Raw genomic sequence first — 26,102 nt, 5'->3', positions numbered from 1 at the left:
GCTTGAGTGCAATTATACTTGCTTAAGTAATTTGTGGATCACATTGCCTGTGTCACTTAAGCGCACAAGAACACCCAGTCTCTGTTTGATGCTGCTCCCGTTTTTGAGAACAATTCCTTTTAAAGCCTATGACAACAAGGAGATAAGATTTCACCAGCATATAGTGTTTCTGAATCTGAGTCTTAGCCAAGGCAAACTCTTTCTAATGCTTATCTTTGTATCGGAGATAACAAGCAGACACCAGTCACATCTGGGACAATTGGAGATATCTCAGCCTTTCCCATGCAAGTTCCTGCCCCTCAAAAGACCAGCTGAATTGGATCTGAGGTGAGCTGCTGAATATTTATATTGCATTGTTTTTTAAAAGAAGAGCCCATTTGGTGGCAGGGGGAATGATGTGATAGAAACATAACAAGATACAATCAGACAGGGTACAATGGGTGTAGTAAAACAATCTCTTTTGCAGCAACTCAGTTATTTAAAATGGAACAAAAGCTGTTTACTTAACAATTCTAAATGAAGTATCTTACAATGCCTCCATTTGTGGACCTCAAGACAATAACCTCAATTTAGGAAAATCCATGTGAATCAGAATTTCCAATAGCTTTTGTTTTCCTTGTGTTGAGTTGATATAAATATTCCTACTATTCATGTTTATTGATGACTTTGCTCTACAAGGCTTTGAATAATTTGCATTGTATTTAAAAAATGGTCGGAATGGTGACTAGTTTTTGATCAAGTGAAGAAACAAAACTGGGAGAACACCCTTTGCAGTATTGTGGCCCTAATTCATTAAATTATTCCAATATTATGCAGTCCTAACCACATATCACAGCGTGTTCTTCAAGACTAGGGATGCCAGTGTCCACAATGTGTTGTTATCTGCCTGCTTTATGGACCAGTGGTGGTGATTTTGCTGTATGTATATCCTGCCTCTCTTATGGATCAGGCTCTATAAGAAAATTGGGGTCTATCAAATTTAAGGTTGTGCCTGAATCGTTGCACTCAACAGAGAGAGGAGGAGGAGCAGCATCAGCATCTCACACAGCTTTTGGAAGTTTTGTTTCTTTAGTTGAGTTGGAGAACCTTGCAGAACAATGTGCAGGGTAGGTTGGCACATTGTGGTGCTATAGTGGGAGCTAGAAGTGGTGAAGATCACCTGGTTCCTACCATTGGTCTCCTCCACTGGCTTGAAAGGGCTTCTACAAATGGAAGGAGCCCTTTCATTTGAAGAAGGGACATCTGGGATCAAAGCCATTGTTTTGGCCACACTTTAATTAAAAGTTGGTAATCAGTAAGGCCCAGATCTCACCTGCAAGCTGACTAGCCCTCTGAAGTCCTTCTTGCTTCAGACAATGGAAGGTGTATGAATGACTGATTTTGCTATGTGATTTAATGAAATTAAACTACTATGCTGCATGAGATTTTGATGTCCATTTGCTCAGATATCTGTGATACCTTTCATTTAATGTAGTGGAATTCTTTCCCACTTTCCAGTGGGCTAGACCATTCCACAATGGAGTGACCTCAGGCAAAGGAGGAAGGAATTCTTAAAGGTTGTTCAGAATTTCATTGTACGTCTAGTTGTGTGATCTTGTGTGTGGTATGCAGGGGTGAAAATAGCTGCACCTTCAGTGCAACTATGAAAGAAAGAAAAGTGTTGTGCTCTCTTGGTGTCTTTCAAGATCCTTACCTGCAATGAACATTTAGCTCAGTTGATTAGAACATGGTGCTGATAACACCAAGGTTGCAGGTTTGATCCCCATATGGGACAGCTGCATCTTCCTGCTTTGCAGGGGGTTGGACTAAGAGATCCTCAGTGTTCCTTCCAACTCTACAATTCTACGAGGCTGCATTTTAATGTTTTAATGTTGTATTTTAATCTTGTTTTTAAGTTGTATTCATTCAACTTGTTTTTATTATTGGTTGTTAGCTGCCCTGAGCCTGGCCTTGGCTGGGGAGGCCGGGGTATAAATAAATTATTATTATTATTATTATTATTATTATTATTATTATTATTATTATTATTATGCTTCTATGACTCTATCCTGAAAGATCCCAGGGCATTTCATCAGGACCTCTGGTGAGGTTTTGGAACATATTCAAGGCCTCACCATCATATGCTATGAACGGAGATTGTGCCCAGTCCTCTATGGTTGCATATTGTAAGGATCCAGTCAGGAATGGGACTGCAACTAGAGACAAAATGGTCAAAAGCCCCTCTACCGTCACACTGTGGTTCCAATCTTGTGTGGTGTCCCTGTGCTTAGCTATTGGCAAAAGGGGAAAACAAGCTACGCAAAGCCATAACTACTCAATGGACCAAACTACAGTGGTACCTCGCAAGACGAATACCTCGCAAGACGAAAAACACGCAAGACGAAAGAGTTTTCCATTTTTTGAGTCGTTCTGCAAGACGAATTTCCTTATGGGCTTGCTTCGCAAGACGAAAAAACCGCAAGACGAAGAGACTCGTGGAACGGATTAATTTCGTCTTGCGAGGCACCACTGTATGTCAATTTTAAATCGGCTTATTTGTCAGTCAATGTGAAACCCCTCCCTTCTTTTCCACTGAAACAGTCCCTACAATCCATCAAACCCACTGACCCATTCTCTCACCTCAATGACTGGGGTCACCCCCACAACCTACATTCAAACCACTTAACGGTCATGGTGAGTACTGGGAACTGTAGCTTGTTAAGGGTGCCTGGATCTTCAGCGCCCTTTAAAAAATGACACTTCCCAGGATTTGGGGGGAAAGCCATGACTGTTGTTGTGAGTGCCTGCAATGTATGGTGTGAATTTGACCCAAGCTGCAGTGGAGGTCTGGTTCCTAAGCACCAGCAGCAAACTACGACAAGCCACAGAAAGAGGAAGGGGAAGGAGCTTACTTTTCTTCTCCCCTCCAAAATCAGCTGTGCGTACTGCATAGGAGTGTCGAAAGCCAGGCTGAAGTAGCCCCTGGGAGATGTAATTTTCCCAAGAGCTCCTGTAATGTCAGTTGCCTTGGGGAAATTACATTTCCCAGTCTTGTAGTCTGGTGTGCTACTTTGCAGTGCTAAATGGGGAGGGATAGGAATCCTCCTTCCTTCCCTCCCTCCCCCCCCTATCTTTATCTTTCTACCACCCATTGGAGCTTAGTAGCATTGAAGGGAATGGAAGAGGAATCAAAGAATTGCAGAGTTGGAAGGGATTCCGAGGGTCCAACCCCCTGCAATGTAAGAATCTCAACATGCAGTCCCTAGTTCAAGTGCATGGTGTCTCAGGTTCAAACCCAGGTAGAGCCACAAGAAACTCCTTCCTAACACCCTGGGGGACTGCTTCCAGGTGGTGTAGAGTAGACAATATTGTACAAGGTGGATCAGTGGTCCAGGCAGCTTCTTATGTTCCTACAAGAAGCTTGGGGAATCAGGATGCATTGAAAGTGGGCTGCTTGGGTGGGAGGGAGCAGATTTGAGGTCAGCTGGAAGAGGTGGAAGGAGAATTCAGGGGTTACAATATTCACTTGCTGTTGAGCTGTGATGAGTCTCCTGAAACTTGTACTTGCAACCCTTGAAATATGAGTTCAGTGACATCACTAACCCTGTTGCAGGTAGTCACCTATATCAGTGAGAATATTGTTTCTAACTAAGTGCCTGCTTAAAAAGCCTTCTGTTGATGAATTCTTGTAATATAAAGCGGTGTGTGTGTGTGTGTGTGTGTGTGTGTGTGTGCGTGCGTGCGTGTTTAAGAACAGCATGTTTCCATATTCAAAAGTGAATGTGTGGAATATACAAGATGTGCTAAATATGCAGAGTGGCAACGCCGGTGTTTCTCCAAAGGAAATGAAAACACCTCTGTTGGCTAGACCTGATGTCCTGTGGTACAGCAATTAGAACAGTAATTAGACTATCAAATGTCATAGAACAGAAAATGACAAAAGCTCAGAGTGTGCTACCTTAGACGTATACTCGGGATGCATTAACATTAATCAGCTAATCTGCTGTGAGGCTTTTCTTCTGCAGGGGATGTTCTGTTGACTTAGAAGTGTTCATGCAAACCACGCTAGCGCCAAAGAGCTTTAACTGATATCACTGCACTTGGATCAGGCTTTGTGTGCAAGTGAGGATATTTACAGCTAAAAATGAGGGATAGCATTGTGACCACGGCCTCTTGATCTAGCATTTCCCCATTTCTATCTTTCTCAGAAAGGGCGGCATTGCAGCCGGGCATCTGGGCCCACCTAGCACCCCGGCTGGCGGGTGGGAGGTTGGCACCCCAGCCCTGACCGCGTCACCCCAATCCCGTTTCTATCTTTCTCAGAACTGACCCTCATAAGGGAAAGTATTGACAGTGGTCTCCCTCAATGTTTTCTGTGGTATGGGTGATTCAAGACCGGCAGCTCTACCGTACCTAAGGGTGAACTTCAGTTTAATTTCAGTCCATGGTAATTTCACATGCGTTCATTCAGAAGTACCGTAAGTCTCATTTTTGCACTGATCTGGGTTTGTTGTTTTAAAAAAGAAACAGATTTTCATATAGATTTTTTTAATTTTAAAAAGTATTTAAAATACTATTTTACCGCAAAATATGACTTTTTTTACCTTAACGTATGCATTTCTAAACATTTTGCCCTAAAATAATGTTGGGACAAGCTTTTCACACATTGGGGTATGTGATTTGAGACAAGAACTGTATTGTAAAATTTGGAGAAGTGCAAAATCTAAATCACTAATGCAATTGATGTATTAGCCCAGGTCAGGTCACCTAAACATGCAGAGCAATTGATGTACTCCTGCTTCTCTAGGGGTAGCTGTTTAAAAGCTTATGGCACAGTGGCTACAAGTGAATGGAGTGGCTATGGGGGTGTTTCCTCCCCTGTGGATTTAACCATGTTACAAGTGCTTCTGGACATAATTAAAGGTACCATGTGATAAGCTTTTTAAAGCAATGTCATCTCCAGGTTTTTGTGGAGGGGGGATGAGGTGGGCTTGTTCCCTACATCTTAGCGAGCCCTTTTGATGCAAACTGCTTTGTGCTAATGGAGCAAGCCTCTGGGAGTGTGCCTTGAAAGGTGGTCGCTGTAACCACACCACCTTTCAGGGCTTGCCTATCAGTGCTTGCAGAGATCCCTGTTGAACTTTCCCAGGTGTCAATCACCTGACATTGTGATCTCAGGGGATTGTCTGGTGGGTGGTCCTGCCCGCCGGTCAAAGGTGGCCTGTAGAGGGTCGAGGGCTGACCAATCTGGTTCATGGGCCAGATCTTGTTCCCCACCCCTGAGGTAGGGCTTGAGCAACCCAACTTCAAGAGTCTTCCTAACTGAGTAACACCACTTTGTCTTCATCACTACTTCCCATTTGCTTGCGGGATCAATCTGCACCATTTAGAAGGAGAGGCAAGGCAAGTGGAGGTTGTTGCCCCTTTTCCTTACTGCTCTCTGAGTCACTGTTATATTTTGTACCTGAACTGGGAAAAAGAAAAGGGGAGCTGAATGACCTGCAATTTTGTATGTTACTGTAACACTGTTAATAGCTATTTCATGGGATTTGAAAAACAACCAGTGCCAGATGATTCATATACTTTCTGACTAATAGCCAAAATTGCAGCCATCAAAACACAATCTCAAGTACAGTGTTACCTCGGGTTAAGTACTTAATTCGTTCCGGAGGTCTGTTCTTAACCTGAAACCATTCTTAACCTGAGGTACTACTTCCAGGTTAGCGGAGTCTGCAACCCGAATCGTTTGTATCCCGAGGTGTTTGTAACCCGAGTTACCATTGTATTTGAGAAAAGTGATGAAGAACTATCTCCTTTGTGCTTTGTATATTAAATCAGGCAAGTTACTTTAAAAAATGAAGCAAAAAATTGTGATATGCTGCTGTGGCAACTCAGACTTATGTCACCCCATAAAAACCCTGATCCCCAAACAATGAAAAAGCAGTGTGTTGCGGTGTCTGTGTGTGTGTGTGTGTGTGTGTGTGTGTAATGAGAGAGAGAGAGAGAGAGAGAGAGAGAGAGAGAGAAAGAAAGAAAGAAAGAAAGAAAGAAAGAAAGAAAGGGGGTTGCTGTTTCTGAGAGGGTAGGCAAGTTTCTTAGAAATTTTCAGGATGTATATGTATTTGAAAGAAATAACCCCCCTGGCTATCTTGTTTAAAATAAGAGTTGTCACCCCCCTCCTATTTCTAATAAATTACCTGTTGCTTTCAACTCTACCCCCACAAATTGCTGAAGAATTGTCTTCAGCTTAAAAAATTGCAATGGTATAAACACACTGAAAACATTAAAAAGTAAAAATAAAACTGAAAGGCATGTGTAGCCTTGTCATTTATCCCACACCAAAGTACAGTGGTACCTTGGGTTAAGAACTTAATTTGTTCTGGGGGTCTGTTCTTAACCTGAAACTGTTCTTAACCTGAAGCACAACCTTAGCTAATGGTGCCTCCTGCTGCTGCCACCGCACTGCTGGAGCACGATTTTTGTTCTCATCCTGAAGCAAAGTTCTTAACCTGAAGCACTATTTCTGGGTTAGCGGAGTTTGTAACCTGAAGTGTTTGTAACCTGAAGCATCTGTAACCCGAGGTACCACTGTAAATATCTTTGTTCACTAGAAATCTAGAGCCAGTGAACAGGCCACACATCTTACCTCTAGAAGCTACTCTTGTAGACACAAGTCAATATGAGATTCTGGCAGAAGATTCTGGCAGAGAAGGGAAAGCGCATCTCTTCACCATAGTGAATTTGCTGCCACATGATGTAGTGTTGACTAACCACCAGCTTTAAAAATGGGAGTCTTGCCAGTCCTAGTGCTAACAAGGCTCCCATGTGGGATGTGATGCAGCAAAGCAACTTTTCCAAGAAGATCTCCTAGTGAAGAATTTGCTCCCAGGGTCATTTCACCCATTCCAAGCTCTGCCCCTTTCCTTGAGGGATGGAAAGCCTTAAAGGGGCAGGCCCCTAGCTTAGAACCTAGCCCTCCCCCATTCCGAAAAGTTGCTCTGCAAGCATCAGTTGCAATTAATTAAAAGTTTTGTTCTTGCTTTACTGTAATGCTTTCAGGTGCCACTAGGTGGCTCCCTTGACTTCCCCTCTAGAGCATAACTTGAGAGCAACAATAGAATATTCAGAACCATTGGCACTTCACAGAATCATAGCATTGTAGAAGTGGAAGGGGCACCCCAAGGATCATCTAGTCCAACCCCCTGCAATGCAGGAATCTCAGCAAGATCATAAATGACCAATGGCCACTTAAATGCTTTCTGACTGCAAGCATACATTGACTGATCTGAAGTGAAACATTTCCTACAGCAATGTATTGTTATGGTGCTGCTTTTCCAGAAAATTTCTGCCATGCTAAAAATGCCCAAGAAACAGAGATCAGAGAGCAGTAATATTGATTTGATTCAACAGGAATCTTTCAGAAGATATTGTCCTGCCCCCAAGGCTTACTAGATTTCTCATGGGCTCAAGTAGATCTAATGGGTCCCCCCTACCCATACTGCCAGCCCAAAACATTTTCTTGCCTAAACTGGAAATTAAATGCATTTGCTAGGGCCAGCACTTTAATAAGTCTGGTTGCACCAATCAGATACCAGTTCTTGTCTCCATTTTGCCTTTAGGGTACAGTGGTACTTCTGGTTGCGAATGGGATCCGTTCCGGAGGCCCGTTCACAACATGAAAAGAGCGCAACCTACAGTGGCGCATCTGCGCATGCGCAGGTTGCAATTTGCCGCTTCTGCGCATGCGCGTGACATCATTTTGTGTTTCTGCGCATGCGCGAGCAGCAAAACCCGGAAGTAACCCTTTCCGGTACTTCTGGGTCGCCGTGGGACGTAACCTGAAAGAACGTAACATGAAGCGGACGTAACATGAGGTATGACTGTACTGTCTTAGCAGGTTGATTTACCCTGCTACAAGGCAGGGCACGGCAGGCCCAGTCCTGCCCAGCTGCGTCCAGCTGCCATATTAATGTCCCACAATTCCCCTGGTGTAGTGCCACTCTGGGACATTATGGGAAATTAAACTGGTGGACAATCTCAATCACTCAATACTACTTGTTGTATTGCTCAGAGTGCTGCTGCCTGTTTCCACCAGGTGAGCCCCAGTAGGACTGTTCACACAGGAGGGAGCAGATCCAGGGTTCACTTTGAACAAGACACCCTCAGATCTAGAGCAGTTTCTGGCCAGACCTTCATTGTCATCTATTTAGGGAGACACCCCACAAAATCTAGTCATCTTCACCAAAACCACTGCATGTGCATAAAGCAGAAGAGTGGGGAAGGGCTGTGACCCCCACAGCTGGAGAGGCCTTAACCAACTCTGACACCTAGATGATACCTTTGTAGAAGCTGTAGTCTCTGCAGAACCAACTTGGTGCTCCCTCCCCATTGGTGGAGAATATATAAAGTGGTTCCTGTGTGAATGAGAATCTCAAATCTTCAGAGAGGGAATCAAAACTCCTATCAGGTACCAGGCTGCTCACAGTTCTGCATCTTGTAATATTACTGAGAAAGATCTTTGAGGAGCATACTAAAATACTTGCTGTGAAACAGAGTTCTTGTTTTTCTAGGGCAAGCCCATATGTCATTGTGAAAGCACATGTAGTTTCACTTAACTGATAGCGGGCTCTAATGGCTGATGGTTTTTAGCTGCTTTTTATATGTGGAAAGTCTGCCTTTTAGCTTTGATCTCTGATCCCTCTCGTTATTAAATTACAGGCTGACCCGGTTAATCCACGGTTGATTAATATGCGCTGAATGTCTGGGTATCAGAAAGATTTCCTCTGTCTCATGGCGTGTACTGGGTGTACCAGGTTCTTTGTTAATCTGATTTTTATCTTTAAAGCAAAAATCTGAATAAAATGTGCAAACTGGAGGAGGGGATTAAACAAGTCTGGCTGTCACTGCTCACACAAGAAGACAAGCCTCTGCGCCTGAGGTTTCAAGTTGAAGCAGTTTTGGCAGGCATCAACAGTACTGGCCGAGAATCTGAGTCGCACAGCGAAGTTCTTCTATGCCATTCTGGCAGTGCAAGCAGACTAAGAGCCAGTACATCCGTTCTTAAAAGGTCAAATGTTTCAAATCATGGACGAGCTGCAATCTTGCTCAAGCTCCCTCTTCTGATGTTGTACTGCTCATATGAAGCATTCCTGTCTTACAGCAGATATACAGGTCAATACTGATGGTGAGTCAGGAAATATGCTCTCATTATGTTCTCTTGTGCTGAAACTTGACTATTGATGCAAGCTCCTCACAAGAGTTGGCCATAGTTTATTAAGCAAGTTTATATAGAACTTCATGACAGGACTCTAAGCATGGGCCTCCAAGGAGAACTCTTGAGTCTGGTTTGAGTCTACATTTACTTCTCTGTGTCTGGATGCATCACACTTACAATGTAGGTGAAAAATCACACCAAGTGGTGTGGTGGTATTGGCACAGCTGCAAATTATTTGGCTTTAGGTTACTGTCTTTGTCATTACTGTGTCTCCTAAACATCCATCCCTGCCCTGACACCAAAACATATATATAGATTCTTATATCTATGTACCCCCCAATCCTCTGTGAGCATGTTCATCTTTTCAGAAAGCAACACCAATACAGACATAAGGCAAATTTCTGCTGCGGAGTTGAAGAAATATTTCTGGTCTGTTAAAACTTTCTGAACTCTTATCACCAGCAAAAGAAGCGTCAGCTTCAACTCCCTCCTTTTACCTTCCTACTTGAGTAACTCTGACCTTAGAGGGCGAAACCAACCCATTCACAGGGGCTACTTCCATGGGGTGTGGGAGGAATTATGAAACTGAGGGATCCTCAGAGATTCTGTCTCAGTTTTAAAGGGTTTCAGACAGTGAAAGAGGGCGAAGCCATTGCATTTTCCATCTCCACTTTCTCCACTGCTCTGATGTACCTGTAGGTACATCATTATTTCACATCATTACGGTGACTCCATTAAACTAACTTAAAGAACTTATAGAATCAATCACACAATAGGAAAGACCAGACATTCTTTGCAGTTCTCATAATTTTAATAAGCAAAAACAAAATCCACAGAACACTGTGGTTTTAAGGTCATCTTACAGGACATAAGCTAGCAGACTAAAACTAATACTCTTATAATCCCAACAACCTTAATAAAATATTCTCCCCCTGTTTTTTAAGGTAATGTTTTATTTTACAAATAATGAACAGCACATAACATCATGGAAATATGACCGGAAAAACTGCATGAACCTTTTAAAGTTATTGAAGCTACTTTAATGAGGTAATTTTAATTTAAAAGCTAGCTGGAAGAGGTGAGTCTTCCAAACCTCTTTGAAGACAAGCACTGATAGGGTCAATTGCATATCACTGGGAAGAAGGTCATTAAGCTAGGAATCACGTATCACATTAAAAATTGGTCTAGGTTCACTTATTCCTTTAGTGGAGATACATCTTGAAAATAATAAGAATTGCTCTGTTGGATCAGACAAATAATTCCATCTAGCAGAACATTATGTCTTCTTGGTTACCTAAATGCCTCTGGGAAGCTTGGTCTGTGTATAGGGGTTCCATGTTTAGCTATCATGGCTAATGGATGTTGATGGGCCTATTCTTTATAAATGTTGCCTGATGCTTCTTCAAAGTTATCTGGACTAGCGTCCATCAGCACAGCTTGCAATGATTGCATGAGTTAATTATGAATTGCATGAAGTGCTTCCTTTTGTGTGTCTTTAACTCACTACCAGCCAATTTCTTGGCAGCAGGAATGCATCTGGGCTTCTCTGTTCTGATTATTTGTTGTGGCTGTTAAGACATCCAGTATTTCCTCTGTGCTGTCCAAGCAAACACTACACAGTAATGGAGTTGTTGATGTAGAGGAAAATGAACCAACCAACTACAAAGCCATAGTCTTTAAACCGTTGACATGTTTGGTGCTATCCTCTATAGGTTTATTGGCAGATGCTCATTGTCCTTTTGAGAAATGAGGCGTAGTCCATTTTGCTTCTTCATGTGCCAGAAATTCTTTCAAGGACAGAACAACATACATAGCTTCCCATGAAACATCTCTGTTGCCCCCACCCTGAAACAGAAAAAGTATAATCAAATTAAACTGCAGCTAGAAATAGAACTTGAAATCAGTTGTAACAAATTGTTAAAATTTGGCATGATCACCCAAAGTTGAGTCCTTTTTGGACTCACTGATTTCAGTAAGGGTGAGTTAGGGCAGAATATTGAATTAGAGAAGCCAGTTTTCATGCTTGCAGGTAATACTTGTACTGTGTTACAAATATATGAATATAATAATGAGTATGTCATATGTTGATTACTTTTGATTAAGATCAAATCAGATTTTAAAAACATCTCACATACCTTAGAATTAAGGTAGAAATCACATTACAAGAAGTACATATAGCTACACAACAACCCTTGGAAATATTTAAAATATTGTTGACAATTCTTCTTCTTTGAAGTGTGTGTGGATTAACAGAAGAACCACCCATAAATCACCTGGAAAAGATGCAAACCTCACTTGCTCCAACTCTCCCCAGTATAATCTGCTTTGTTAGCACATTTTTTTTTGGGGGGGGAGTGTCACCAGAGGTCAAAACTCAACACTAAATGCTTCAAATGAGGACCAATAGCCAATGCATTTCTTAAATGAGAAACTTATCAGACAAGGCCTTTTAAAGGCAACAATGACCAAGTGTTCCAAATAGCAGCTGACATGCTTGAGCAAGTGGTGCTGAATTTTTACTGCTGGTAGCCTTTTGCCAATGTTAAAGATGTGCATGCATGATTGGAGGCAGGGCAAGATTTCCTGTTTTTGTCCTCCAGGAAGACTCAGATTGGCTTCAGTGCAACCAGGACCCATAGTTCTCATTGATGAGTGGTGCTAATGGTGGCACTGGCAAGAGACAAACACATACATATGCGCATGTGCGTGTGCGCGCGCGCACACACACACACACACACACACACACAGTCTAGTATATGTAAGTCTGGATCTTCCTCCCCGCCCAGCAGAAAATTACAGATGGCAAGAATACTGGATGTTTTGATGATGATGATGATGATGATGATAATAATAATAATAATAATAATAATAATAATAATAATAATAGTAATAATTAGAATCGTAGAATTGTAGAGTTGGAAGGGCCTCAAAGCATCATTTACTCCAGTGTTTCCCAACCTTTTTTGGGCAAAGGCACACTTGTTTCATGAAAAAAATCTCGAGGCACACCACCATTACAGCCCTGTGACGTCAGCGCGCAGCGTCACGCCGGGAGGGACATGAATTGCTAGCAAATTACATAATCACCTCCTTGAGGGCTGGCTCATCTTCTCCGAAGGCAGAACCCCATTAATTAACAGCACAGACTCACACCATAGCCAAGACGAGGGGGGAAAACCTCAGTCATGCACAGTCATGCACATGTGGGGGCTAAATGAGGACGAAGACCGGGCAGAGAGCAGGGTTCAAATCACCCCACCTGGCCAGGACAATCCCTGGGTGCTCCCTTGGGCCACTCGCCTGACCCACGTCGCAGGGCTGTTGTTGCGAGGATAACACGGGGAGAACCACGCGCGCCCCCAGGAGCTCCTTGGAGGAGAAAGCGGGCGATGAATGCAATGCATGAAATATATGAGAGGCGACCAGGTTTTGCAGGTGAGGGGCCCCCGCCAGCCTCTGCTTCCAACACCCGGCGCAACGACGCCGAAGTTTCCCCCCGGGCTCGGCTCGGGGAGCAGCGCTGCTCCCCCCGGCTCCTCTTCGCCCTCCCGGCTCTCTCTGCCGCCCACTGGGGACCCCCCTCACCTGCCAAGTCCGGAGCGCCGGTGGAAGTTGCATGCATGCATGCATGCATGCAGGGCGCCGCGTTGCCATTGCATTGCACTGCACTCCATGCAACGCCTGCACGCATGCATTGCCTTGCACGCCCGCCAAGGGGTCTCCCCGCGGTCCGATGCGTCCCCTCCGGCGCGGATGCAGCATTGCAAAAATAAAAAACCCCCGACGCAGCCCTACCTGGGGGGCAGCCTCCGCCTCTGCCGCTCCGCCTCCGCGGGGATCCCCGGGCTCCATCCTGCCGCCCGATCTCCGCGGGGGCGCAGGCAGGCTGCGCAGGGGCTGCGCGGAAGAGCCCCTGCCCACCCGGCCGCCGCCGCTGCGCTCATTCCATGGCCGGGAGAAGAGCGCTTCAAACAAAACGCCCGGCCCGCCAGGCCACGCTGGGAAACGTAGTTCGCGCACCCCGCGCGGGCGCGGAGCCCAAGGGCGAGGGGACTACGGATCCCGGCAGCCCCCGCGCCGGGGACGGAGGGGGAGAGGCCGGGTGCAGGGATGGAGGGACGGGTGGGCGAGCGAGTGAGTGAGTGGCAGCCGCCAAGCCTTGGCCGAGAGCCAGGAAGGGCCTCCCTGGAGGAGGAGGAGGAGGAGGAGGGAGGCGCAGAGCGGGAGGGAGGGAGGGAACCCCAGGGGTCATCTAGTGACGGCGCCCCAATCGAAAATTTGACTTTAAAAAAAAAAATCTTTCGAATTTTTTAATTTTTCCCGCGGCACACCAGGCAACATCTCGCGGCACACTAGTGTGCCGCGGAACAGTGGTTGGGAAACACTGATTTACTCCAACCCTCTGCGAAGCAGGGATCCTTAATTTATATCATTTTATATTTTTTATTTAGTTTTATGATATTTTTATGACCGTTGAGTTGGATACAAACATTTGACCAGAAAGGGGCTCTTACCCAAACAGTTCCACAAAGGGTGGCCGCTTACACAGGGTCAAAAAGAGGGGGCGAGAGCCTAGATGGCCTAGAACTATAGATGCAAATTTAGAGATAGTTACTGTAATTTCGATAGAAATACAGTATATAACACCATCATGGGGGAGACTGACCAGGAGCCTGCGCTATCTGCTATCCAGCTGCTCCCCAATGGATGGGCATTTTCAAAGCCCCTGCTCTTCCTTCTTTGAACTAGACTTGGAACAGACAGACCTTCAGTTAAGGGTTTGACCACTACCCACTGTAAGGTAGGGTACATGGCCAGCCTAGCTCCACGTCATGCATACTTTAAAAGGTTCCTTACATCTGCAGCATGCTGCCTACATAGCAGGCTACCTGCAAGGTTCTTCTGCTATATTCTGAGCAGCAGCAACAGCAGCCAACAGAACTAGGATCCAGTTTTTGTTAGGTTACAAGAATTCCAGAAGCAAAGAACTGTTAACAAATAAGGAATAATGCACTGATCCCACCACCCTTCACAACTCCATTAATTATGACTACCTGCTCAGGGGTAAGACCACCTCTTCCTAGGGAACACATTAATTGTTGCTTTAAGGGGAACCCCCCCCCAACCCCTATCCTACTCTTCTTCAGACAGACTCCAGAGGTTTGACAACATCAAATCAGATACAACGATCGAATCACAGCAACAAAAACTGATAAAAACTAAACAGCAGCATTAAACAGCAGAAATAAATATTATTAGTGTAGTTGTTTAGTTGTGTCTGTCTCTTCGTGACCCCATGGACCAGAGCACGCCAGGCACTCCTGTCTTCCACTGCCTCCTGCAGTTTGGTCAGAAATAAATATGTAGGTGAAAATACGTAGGGCTTTAAAAGCCATATAAATTGTTCTGGCTGTGAAAATACTGATTAATATAAGCACAAGAAAGTCAGCATTTAGTGAAGCAGTACTTATTAAAATGCCCAATACTTTCTTTGAATTATCATTTGTTATGTTTTATAAATTTTGGTAACACAGCCAATTTTAGTAACCAGCTATCATATTCCATGCATGTGAAATATGTAACTCTGTATTACATGATTAATTTATTCTGCTGAATTCTAATAACTACTGAGCTTTATATATAGGAACCCTATACTTCTTTTACAAAAAAAATTCCAAGAGACGTATCTAACTTGTGGAACTCACTGCAACAGTATGATACCGAGGCAAAGAAGTTAACAGGATTAAGGGAGGGCAAATATTAGCTAAGTGTATAAATAGTGAGCTTAATCCACAGCTTCATTATAGAAGTCATTTCCTTTATTTATTTATTTGCAAAGGATATAAACGCTCACGGCGTTATGGCTTGAGTCATAACAGCTGTCTGAAAGGCACTGACCACTATCTGTGGCAGGAACCTGGACTAAAATGAGCTGCTTGTGGGATTCAGAGTGGCTACGGCTGCCTCAAAGTGAGTGTGAGCGCACTCTAGCTAAAGGAGCCTACTGTCCTCATGGTCTCAGGCAAGAGGTAGGCACACCTAACTGAGTGTTTATTAATCTTTGCTTTTGTTCTTCGCGTAGAGATCAGGTCTCTGGGCTGAGATATTAGTGGGTCCTTTAGAAAGTCTGTGAGCAAGCTCTCTGCCTGGTACCCTCTCCATTGAGAAATACCGAGTAGCATCAGGGATTAGCTGCAGTATCTGAGCAAAAGGCCTCAGAGGGGCCCGGGATCATTCTGAAGGCTGCTTCCCACATTAAGGTATTTGGGTGTAACTGCTGAACGTTTTACATGCACACCTGAGCAAGTAGTACATGCGCACGAGGGACAGGTGATTCAGCCACTTGGAATATGCAGATACATCTGCCAAGGAAAGGGGGGATTGACTGTTATTCCTGACTCTGTATGCACATGTTGTGGCAAGTGTTCCTGAGGTTTTCCTCTTCCCCACTGTTATTGTGCATCGGGTTGCTACGTCACCTTTAAAACTCTGAAGCACCAAGACTGCAGGATGCAGCCACTGGGTCTCCTACATCATTCCTCACCTCACTGCCAAATGAACCAAAGCGTAACCTGGGATAGCTCAGTTGGCAGATCATGAGACTCTTAATCTCAGGTTCATGGGTTCAAGCCCCATAGTGGCCAAATTATTCCTACATTACAGGTCGTTGGACTAGTCAGGATAATTTTATTATTATTATTATTATTATTATTATTATTATTATTATTATTATTTGCCTCCATGTTCCCTTCCAACTCTACAATTCTATAGTAAGTATGTGCAGCTCACATTAGTTCTGCTTCCTCTTTCCTCCTCTTCACTTGTTGTGTTCACCTTTGAAATTTAGATTGCAAGCGCCTTGGGGCAGGGATCTCTCTCGTTTGCTTCTTTGAAGTGCCTTGCACACTGATGATGCTATGTAAGAGCTGGTTGTAGCATCATAGCTAAGAAGAGTGTGAACAATGAACTTGGATGTCCCTGGTTCTAATCTTGCCCCAGCCATAGGCAAGCTACTGCTTCTCCTAACCTCTCCCCTCACCTGCCATTTGGGGATAGCGTAAGGGCAGAATACAACCCTTTGCATGCAAAAGCTCCCAGGTTTGATCCCTGGCATCTTCAGGTAGGCCCATGAAAGACCCCTGTCTGAGAGCTACTACCAGTCTGTGTTTTTTGTTTTTTAACAATTTTTTATTGGTTTTTAAACAAATACAGATACAATAACTATTAAACACTTATCCAGCAATACTGAGGTAGGTGGACCAATGGCCTGATTTGGGGCAAGGCAGCTTCCCATGTTTGAATGAAAATAATATAACTGACCTACCTTGCAGGGTGGTTGTGGGATATATATATATATATATATATATATATATATATATATGCTTTCGTAGATTTTCACGGGTACAGGAATGCAGGTTTTGGTGTCTTCGGGTGTCTTCCCGTGTAAGAGTTGGGGTGTCTAGGCGACGTTTCGACGAGGTCTTACTCGTCATCTTCAGGCTGGTGCTTTCGGCTTCTTGTTACTGGAACAGAGCAGGATCTCAGTGTTTGATTTCCTATAAATACTGTTGAGGGGGTGTGGTGTATAGCCTCCAACGTTCTGGGCAGAGAGGAAGTTCCCAGGTTAGTGTGCCTTTTCTTCTTTTGTTCCTTAATTACTTGAGGGATATCTTGAGTGATTTCTTGAGTGATATTCTGAGTACCACTTAGGTGGGTCATTAAGTGTGGATTAGTTGCTAAAGCTTTCGTGTCTTGACCTCTTGAGCTTGTGAAGAGTTTTTCTGAGAAGATGGCTGTACTGCACTTAGTTGTGCACTTAGAAGCCAAGCCAGAGCACAACTAAGTGCAGTACAGCCATCTTCTCAGAAAAACTCTTCACAAGCTCAAGAGGTCAAGACACGAAAGCTTTAGCAACTAATCCACACTTAATGACCCACCTAAGTGGTACTCAGAATATCACTCAAGAAATCACTCAAGATATCCCTCAAGTAATTAAGGAACAAAAGAAGAAAAGGCACACTAACCTGGGAACTTCCTCTCTGCCCAGAACGTTGGAGGCTATACACCACACCCCCTCAACAGTATTTATAGGAAATCAAACACTGAGATCCTGCTCTGTTCCAGTAACAAGAAGCCGAAAGCACCAGCCTGAAGATGACGAGTGAGACCTCGTCGAAACGTCGCCTAGACACCCCAACTCTTACACGGGAAGACACCCGAAGACACCAAAACCTGCATATATATATATATATATATATATATATATATATATATATATGTATATGCCACCAAATCTTGCATTCACTGCTTACTTATGAATTCCTGATGACTGAGAGCCACACATGTACTTGAAATGCCCTTTATGCTAATAACCATTACATAAATAACTGATAATAATAAAACAATTTCTCCATGTGTGCCCTGGTCCTCTCCCCCATGCCGTGAGTCTGGAGTCCTGCTGGCTACAGCACATGGAACAGAAGGGTGGATGACATGAACAGCTGTGGAATGGGGCAGGAGGTGCAGTGGGCGGCTAGTCTAGCTCAGTACCTTTAAAAGATATAGTTTCCGGATAAGGATTGGCTGTAAATAACAACAGGAAAGGAACGAAGTTATATTCAAAACAAAACACCACATATTGAAGCAACGCAAAACATCCTTTCAACACTGATGTGCAACTTCCTCAAACCTGTTTGTTGTGACAGGGCGCATTATGAGAGGGTCTGGGAAAATCATGCACGTTTTCTGTTTTGAAACCTGGCAGAGTACATTATGCTCATTGCGAGGGACAGGGAAATGCTCCAGCTTTTCCTCCCGTGGTGCACATGGGAGCTCGTTGGAGTAAATGTATTCCTGTCTAGACTACAAGGATATCAAATATTGCAGGCGGGATGATTCTATAAGCAGTTTAGGGTGATCATATTGAAGGAGTGGAATGGGATAAGAGATGAGATTGCCCCGGAGGTTATTTGATCTTACCTGCCATTTCCACCAAGCCTGGCTACTTCATCAACATCTTTCAAAGGCGACTTTGCTGCGTCTCGAACATTAACTGTACTTCTCAGCTCCTCTTCCAGAAGCCAGCCGGACAATAAGATGAAAGTCTTCTTTTTCTTTTCTTTTCTTCTTCCCATGAAAAAACAGGGGGGTAAAGTTTTGGGCTACAGCACCATATGCTACTGCAGCCTCTTAGGTACCAGCTATCCGGATGTAAAGTTAATAAAATAGAAGAGAGCAGTGTCAGTTACATTGCCTGCCTGCGGCTTTTATCCTATTCGGAAGAACTTAGCAAAGGCAGATGTGAATTATCTTTTTTCCCTCCTCTAAGTTTTTTTCTTTTTTAATTTAAAATATTATTGTAAAATTGTTTCATGTGACAGATGCATTGAGCTTTGGTGGGTCTCAGCCTTGTACCGGTAAGTCCTGAGGCTAAGTATATTACAGAGGGTTACTTGCTTTTAAAAACTCACTGGTCATCTTGACTAAGCAATCGGGTTGGGGTGAGGTGGGGACAAAATGATGCACTGCTGCATCTATTTTGCTGCTTTCCCCCCATTTACAGTGAGTTTTAGTCACTGAAGAAACCCAAGAGCTCCTTCTTCTCTGAAACGAGACCAATTTTATGTAACTGCATTTTGGGATGGGACAAGGGCAAGAGCTTGTTTGGTGGGGGGGAAGGAAGAGAAAGCACAGCATAAATATACTAATTTACAAAGAGAATGTGATGGGAGAAACACTCTACCTCCTAAAATGACCTTTATTTTTTTCCGGCAGAGGATTTAAGATAAAGAGTATTAGTTAATCAGATTCTGGGAAGCAGCTGTTGGATGATTTACAGAGAGGAGTAAATGAGACAACTTTCCATTTTGAAATCAGTGCTGAAAACTAAGTTATATATTGCATGTTTCCTTGTGGCTTTGCAAATACATTGTACTTTTATTTTCTGAAAAGGACGCCAACTAATACCCTTAAATAGTCCATGAATAGGGCCAGCAGCCCCTGGCTTCCTTTGTTAGCTTTTTTGCAGTTAGCTATGAGTAAGTTTTGCAATTAGCTTTACAGTTAAAGTGTGCATTTCCATACATTAGCAACAAGAAAAATACAGTGGAAAATAGAAGCATGTCCACATGACTACTGGTGTTCCCGTGTTTGACTTTGATGCATTCATTTATGGCAGAGCAGAGTATGGTACTGATCAATGTTGATCCTGCGATAATCTGCACAGCAGGTGCAAATGGAACAGTTAGGATGTTCTCCTATGCTGTATTATTGAGCCACGGCAATCCACATGGCCAATAATGTTTCCATAATGCATACTAAAGAAGTTAATCCTGCTTAGTGGAGCTTAATTAAAAGTTTCTTCCCTGCAGCATCTTCCCATTTTCTTGCTTCCCCTTTGATGCAGTGGGGGGTATGTGATGCCTGTTAGTTACTCAGCTTCTGTTCCAGCTATATAAGTTCGTGCCTGGGTGTAAGTATGACTATTGATTTCCTTGCATTATTTGAAATATTGCTATTTTGCTATGGAATTTAAAAGAAGTAAAATAGTGGAAGGAAAACAGTACTTAAATCCATCCAAGCAGGTAAAAAGGTAAAAAACTATGTTGCACCAAACAGGAAGAGGTAGCAAATGAGCAGAAGCTGCAAATAGGAAGCTTTTAATTAAAAGGTACAGTATCCCTCAATTACATCAAAAGAACTTTGCATGTGCACACAGACAAGCTAGCACAGAAACTATGTTTTATTCCCCCCGCCCCCAGTGGTGGTCCTTGACACCTCAAATTTCAGTGCTGCCCTGTGTGATGCCAAAATCTGGCACCGCCTCCTACCTCTTACCTTCCATTGGATGTCAATAGTTGTGGCGCCTGCCGCAGCACCCCAGAAGTTGCGCACCCAGTGCGACCAAACCAGTCGCGCTCCCCTAGATTCACCTTTGCTCACCCCAAAAGAGCAACAACAACTGGCCTGAGAAATATAGATTAAAATCAGTGTGTGTGTGTGTGTGTGTGTGTGTGTGTGTGTGTGTGTGTAACTAGAATGCAAAGGCTGGGCCTCAACGTCTTGATTCTTCATAAAATAAGAGTGTGCAAAGGATGGCAATTCCAGAGAAAAGGGCTCATGCAGTGCAATCTATGACTGTGGTTTCCATAGCGCTCCCATTCATTCCAATTGGACTTGGGCAAGAGACTTCTCTAGCCCTGTGGAACGCCCTCCCACCAGATGTCAAAGAGAACAAGAACTACCAGACTTTTCGAAGACATCTGAAGGCAGCCCTGTTTAGCGAAGCTTTTAATGTTTGATGCATTACTGTATTTTCATATTTTGTTGGAAGCTGCCCAGAGTGGCTGGGGAAGCCTAGCCAGGTGGGTGGGGTATGTATAAACAAACAAGCAAACAAAAGAAAACAAAATAAATAATAATAATTATATTGTGCCCATAGTCTACAATGTGTGAAACATAAGCAGTTTTGCAGTGAAGCAGTGCACCAGGGAGGCCACATTCCTTGTGAATGATGAGCACATCTCCCGCATCCTTGAACCCCAGAACCCCCCTAAATATTCCCTTTTAAGATGATAGCATTTGAAGGCCGTTTTGCTCAGGTGTATAGAAAGGGTGATCTGATGACCATACATGGGGAAAATGAGTGGGGAGATGTTTGTAAGTGTCATTTCACATAATGGACACAGCTGCAATTACTCAAGTTGGAAACAGTTTCATATCAGCAGTTTCATTGGCACATGAGTCTGGTTGTCTGGTGGTTCTAGAACTTCACCTGCCATTTGCCATTCTCAGACAATGGTGTATTGTATTACTATCTTGAGAGAGTGCAGCAATAGTGGCGACGGCAAACTGTAACCAATACACACAGATAAGACTCACCAGTCATTTGTACATACACAGGCTGAACAAGCTCTGCTTTCCTCCATTAAGGGGAGAGCTGTGGCTAATTTGGTGTGCTGTGAAACATCATCATCATCATCATCATCATCATCATCATCAAAGTATTGCTTTCACGTAGTAAGAGGGAGAAGGTAACAGAGCTCTGTGGCATCGGCAGATGGATGCAAAGTGACTGCTTTCAGTAACAATAGCTTTCCCCTTTGTGTTGCTGGTGTTGCCAAGGCAGAGTAATGCAGCAGATTTTGGATTCCATCAAAGCAGCAATCAAGAACTTCTGTTCTATGGGCCTAACAATGTCCAGCAGCACCTCCTGCATTTTGCCCATGCTCTGATTTGGCCCAGGCTATGCCCACCTGATGCTCTGTGATGCCAGGTGTATGTATGACAGAAGATGATGCGGTGCAAAATTAAAAGAAAAGAAAACTAGGAGTTTGCTACTTGAGTTCCGAATGTTTTGAATTGTGACAGAAAATGCAAGAAATTAAAAAAGCACTGAATTTCCCAAGCTGGTAAGGAAGAATTGGGAGCCTGCTTAGAGAGACTATGTGCCATTCTTCCTTTGAAGGCATGGGTTGAAAAGGAAGAATCTGTGCAGCTGTGACTTCATTTTTTAATTTTTTTACTCAAGCCATAGCTTTAAAGGAAAAATCAGGAGCGCTCCTGATACTTTCTTTGTAGTCACAGGTTTTAATTGGAACCGCCTGATGTCCTATGGCATCAGATGACTGGCAGATGGGCTGACCCCACTACCTGTCAAAGTGGCTCGTGGAGGGATATTCAGTTCTGGATCCCCATCCTTGCATTAAAGAGAGCCATATACAAATATATGCACACGCATCTACATGCATGACCACACACCCAGTGCAAAAAAAGCCAGTATCTTAGCCACAAGAACTGCACACAGTTTTAATTCTTATTTAGCTCCCAAATATGGTGGGTGGCGGGAACTATGGTCACACAACTCTGAATAGTGTACATTCTTCATATCTGTTTCTATGTACTCCTGTAGAGGAGGGATTGGGCTCATTCAGGAGTGGTCACAGAGATGGACCAGAGCTGCCCTCCTAACACCAGTGTTACTGCCATTTTCTGGAACAGTGTAGAGGTGTAACAAAGAGGCAGTGAGATTAGGGGCTTCACAGGAGCCCCAGTAGAACCACTCCAGTGCTCCTTCTCAGTGTACCAGATATTTTTGACTAGACCAAAATAAAAATGATGCAGAGCAAATACAATTGCTAGATCTTGACTACTCCCCACCCCTCCTCCGGGGCTAGGGGCAGAGGGGAAATTTGATTTTGTTCACATTTTAATGAGAAACTACCTAATTCCCACTTCTCCAGCCAATATATGAATTTAAACAGCAATTTGCACTGAATTCTGAATTTTGCGATACAGTTCTCCAACGAAACAATACATATATTGGGGAGAAATGTGCAAAAAATGCATGTATTCATGGAAATAACATCTTAAACACATTCGATTACAGAAAATTGGTTGCAGAAATGTGTATATTAGACAAAAGTGCACATCAAAATGTGTTCATTGAAGGACATTTGCATTAAAATGCATACAATTTTTCATGAGGATCCCCCCCCCCCCCGCACAGAAGTGTGAAGAACTGAATTTTAAAATGGGGAAAATGGGAAAGGTAGATAACTGAAATGGACAGATTTGTCCATTCCTATTTGGGATTGCAGCAGCTAGAGATAGCATGCTGAGCAGGGTAGCTTTGTCCTATGTCACTTGGGAATATCAGGAATTAACCTCCGTGATCAAGGGTGTGCTACATCCCATTTTATACTTAAGACGTTTATCTCTGAAGTTCAGCCATATCTCTCCAGCACAATCATGACATAATTTGTGTTCTACAGGGAAAATCACAAGAGTAAATGTAAGATGTTCAGGCTACAATCCTATATTCATTTATCTGGATGTGGGTCTGATTGAACTCCATGGGACTTTGTGTAAGTACATTTACAATGGTGCTGTCTGTGCTGGGGAAATAGTCACAAAACGGTGCAGACATGGGAGGGAATGGTTTGGCTTCTCTCAAACAAGCACCACACAGAACTAAAAATCAGATTCCAAAGTCAGATTGTCAGAACTTTGGGTGTCTACAAGCCAACAGAGAATTTGAAAAGCTGAGCAAAACATTTCTAGTACAAAAATCACCCCCCTCCCAAATTTGTTTCAGCACTTTTGCTCCTCTTTTTTATAGAGGAGTGCCATACTTTTCAATAATTGTGGTAGCACAAATTCCTTTCTCAAAAGTGTCCATACTTCATTGTAATGCTATAAACCCTTTTCCAGATTATTTTTGGACCACTCAGATACTGGCATTTCTGGGGTGCCATGAGTTTAAATCCAAGTTTGTGTGATTTTGCCCTTGATGTGTTGGTCCTGCTATAAAATTGCTTTGTTGTTGTAGTAGTAGTAGGGAAAAAAATGCATTGTGTGTTCAGTCCAGTGCTCACAATGGCATTTACTAGTGGCAACTGATTTTCTTCTTCTTGAGGCTTTGATGAGGCTTTGAATAACTCTCCCATGGGTTTCTGCTCCCAGACATATGGGAAATGGGCATTGTTACCAGAAGAAGCTGAACATCTGCATATTGTCCTCTTAGCATTTTGTCACATGGAAGCATGCAAAATTTCCAGCTTCTGCTTGTTTTGAAGAAGCCAGAGCAATGCATTTCCCATATGTTTGAGAGCAGAAACCATGACGGGGGGGAGGGGGGAGCTGCGGTAAGCAGGTTAAGACTGAACTCATCCAAACTGGCCACTGAGGGTTCTGTTGCTTGCCCGACTCTGCTCTACCCCAAACAAAGAAAGGGGGGAAGCAGGTCCTAAAAAGATGCTAATAAATTAAATATTAAGGTCCTCTTTTCCTGCCCCAAGAATCTTTGCTTTGAAACTCTTATAGGGATAACCTACAGTGCCTGGGAAAAGAGCAGAGGCGCTGGATTTCTGGAAACCATCCAAGACACTGCCCCTGTAAAACCCTATAACCTTCAGCACTGTGCTGGGAGGTGTTGCAGAAATAACGAGTGCATGCGAAACACCTACTCGAATCCTCCCTTGAAGGGATAACAGCAGCAGTACTAAGTTAATAGCATTAAAAGTAATTAATTCTGTTTGTTTGAAGATGAGTTACCCTGGACTCAGTTTGATTTCATTCTTTGCGAGCAAGCGACACATAGACATAAAATCCTCTCGGTCTCTCTGTCTGTTCACTTGCAGATCATCATAGCGTGGGAAAGACGCAAGCTGCCGGTATCTAACCTCAGGATTTATGCCGCTAATCTGATTACCCCCATATGATGGACGTGTCCACTTGGAAGGAAATGGAGGTGGCACTGGTTAGTTTTGACAACACCGACGAGGTAGCAGAAGAGCCTTGTTTTTCAAATGACCTCAGGGCTGCTGACCAATCGCACAAAGGGCATCCCAGCTGTACCAGCCTCCTGTCCAACTGGAGAATTCTCATCAACAGTGAGAACACAAACAATGAGACCATATTCTCCAAATTGTCTACTGAGTTCAGTGACCACCTGGGCTTGGAGAATGTGGGCATGGATGAGGGCGACCAGAGAGTCATCATAAACATTGCTGGGCTGAGGTTTGAGACGCAGCTCAAGACTCTTGATCAGTTTCCAGAAACCCTTCTTGGAGATCCTGAGAAGAGGATACACTACTTTGATTCCATGAGGAACGAGTACTTCTTCGACAGAAACAGGCCTAGCTTTGATGGGATACTCTACTACTATCAATCGGGAGGAAAAATCCGGCGCCCAGCCAACGTCCCTATAGATGTCTTTGCTGACGAGATCATTTTCTATGAGCTGGGCGAAGATGCTATGGACCAATTCAGAGAGGATGAAGGCTTCATCAAGGACCCTGTCACTCTTCTGCCAACCAATGACTTTCATAGGCAGTTTTGGCTGCTGTTTGAGTACCCTGAAAGCTCTAGTGCAGCCAGAGGGGTGGCTTTGGTCTCGGTCCTGGTTATTGTCATCTCTATTATCATTTTCTGTGTAGAGACCTTACCTGAGTTCAGAGATGAGAGGGAGATCAAGGACCTCAAGGCTGAAGCTAACAATCTAACCAAAGCCATTGCGGTCCCGAATACCTTCACAGACCCCTTCTTTGTGATAGAAACTGCCTGCATCGTCTGGTTCTCCTTTGAGCTGTTTGTCAGATTCATTGTTTGTCCCAGCAAGGCTGAGTTCTTCAAGAATATTATGAACATCATAGACATTGTGTCCATCATTCCTTACTTTGTGACCCTCACCACGGAGCTGATTCAACAGACTGAGCTAAACGGCCAACAGAACATGTCCCTGGCCATTCTCAGGATTATTCGCCTGGTGAGGGTCTTCCGTATCTTCAAGCTTTCCCGGCACTCCAAGGGGCTACAAATCTTAGGACAGACCCTTAAAGCCAGCATGAGGGAACTGGGCTTGCTCATCTTCTTCCTTTTCATTGGGGTCATCCTGTTTTCTAGTGCCATCTACTTTGCAGAGGTGGACGAACCACAGTCACATTTCTCCAGCATACCTGATGGCTTCTGGTGGGCTGTGGTCACCATGACGACTGTTGGCTATGGAGACATGTGTCCTATCACCCTGGGGGGAAAGATAGTGGGGACTTTATGTGCTATTGCAGGGGTGCTCACCATTGCACTTCCTGTGCCAGTCATTGTCTCCAACTTTAACTATTTCTACCACAGGGAGACAGAGAATGAAGAGAGACAAATATTACCTAGGGAGGTAGAAAAAATACTCACCGGTGTGGTTACAGGGAATGGGAGTATGGACTCCCTGAACAACACAAATGAAAATTGTTCTCAAGACAAGACAAAAAAATATTGAGCAGTCACAGAAGATAAAAGCCTTGAAGGGTCTAAGGGTCTCTGACTGACCGATTGATAAACCATGTCTACTGTGTAACTCATTCTCTCTTTTTTAAAACAGCAACAACAACTTGGTTTGGGTTTTTCAGTCTTTCAT

General features: G+C 43.7%; 1 protein-coding gene across 1 annotated transcript; it reads left to right on the top strand.

Annotated features, from left to right (window-relative positions):
* The first annotated feature begins 260 nt into the window (after positions 1-260).
* Positions 261-26,102, top strand: KCNA10 (potassium voltage-gated channel subfamily A member 10). Its single transcript, XM_083508694.1, has 2 exons — positions 261-327; positions 24,334-26,102. Exon 2 carries the CDS (start codon positions 24,411-24,413, stop codon positions 25,962-25,964), a length of 1,554 nt encoding a protein of 517 aa, XP_083364820.1. The 5' UTR covers positions 261-327; positions 24,334-24,410; the 3' UTR covers positions 25,965-26,102.

The sequence above is a fragment of the Podarcis liolepis genome, assembly GCF_965112155.1.
Source record: "Podarcis liolepis genome assembly, chromosome: 6".
Classification (NCBI taxonomy): domain Eukaryota; kingdom Metazoa; phylum Chordata; class Lepidosauria; order Squamata; family Lacertidae; genus Podarcis; species Podarcis liolepis.
The sequence above is the reverse complement of the archived record's forward strand: the minus strand, read 5'-3'. Positions and strand labels throughout refer to the sequence as shown.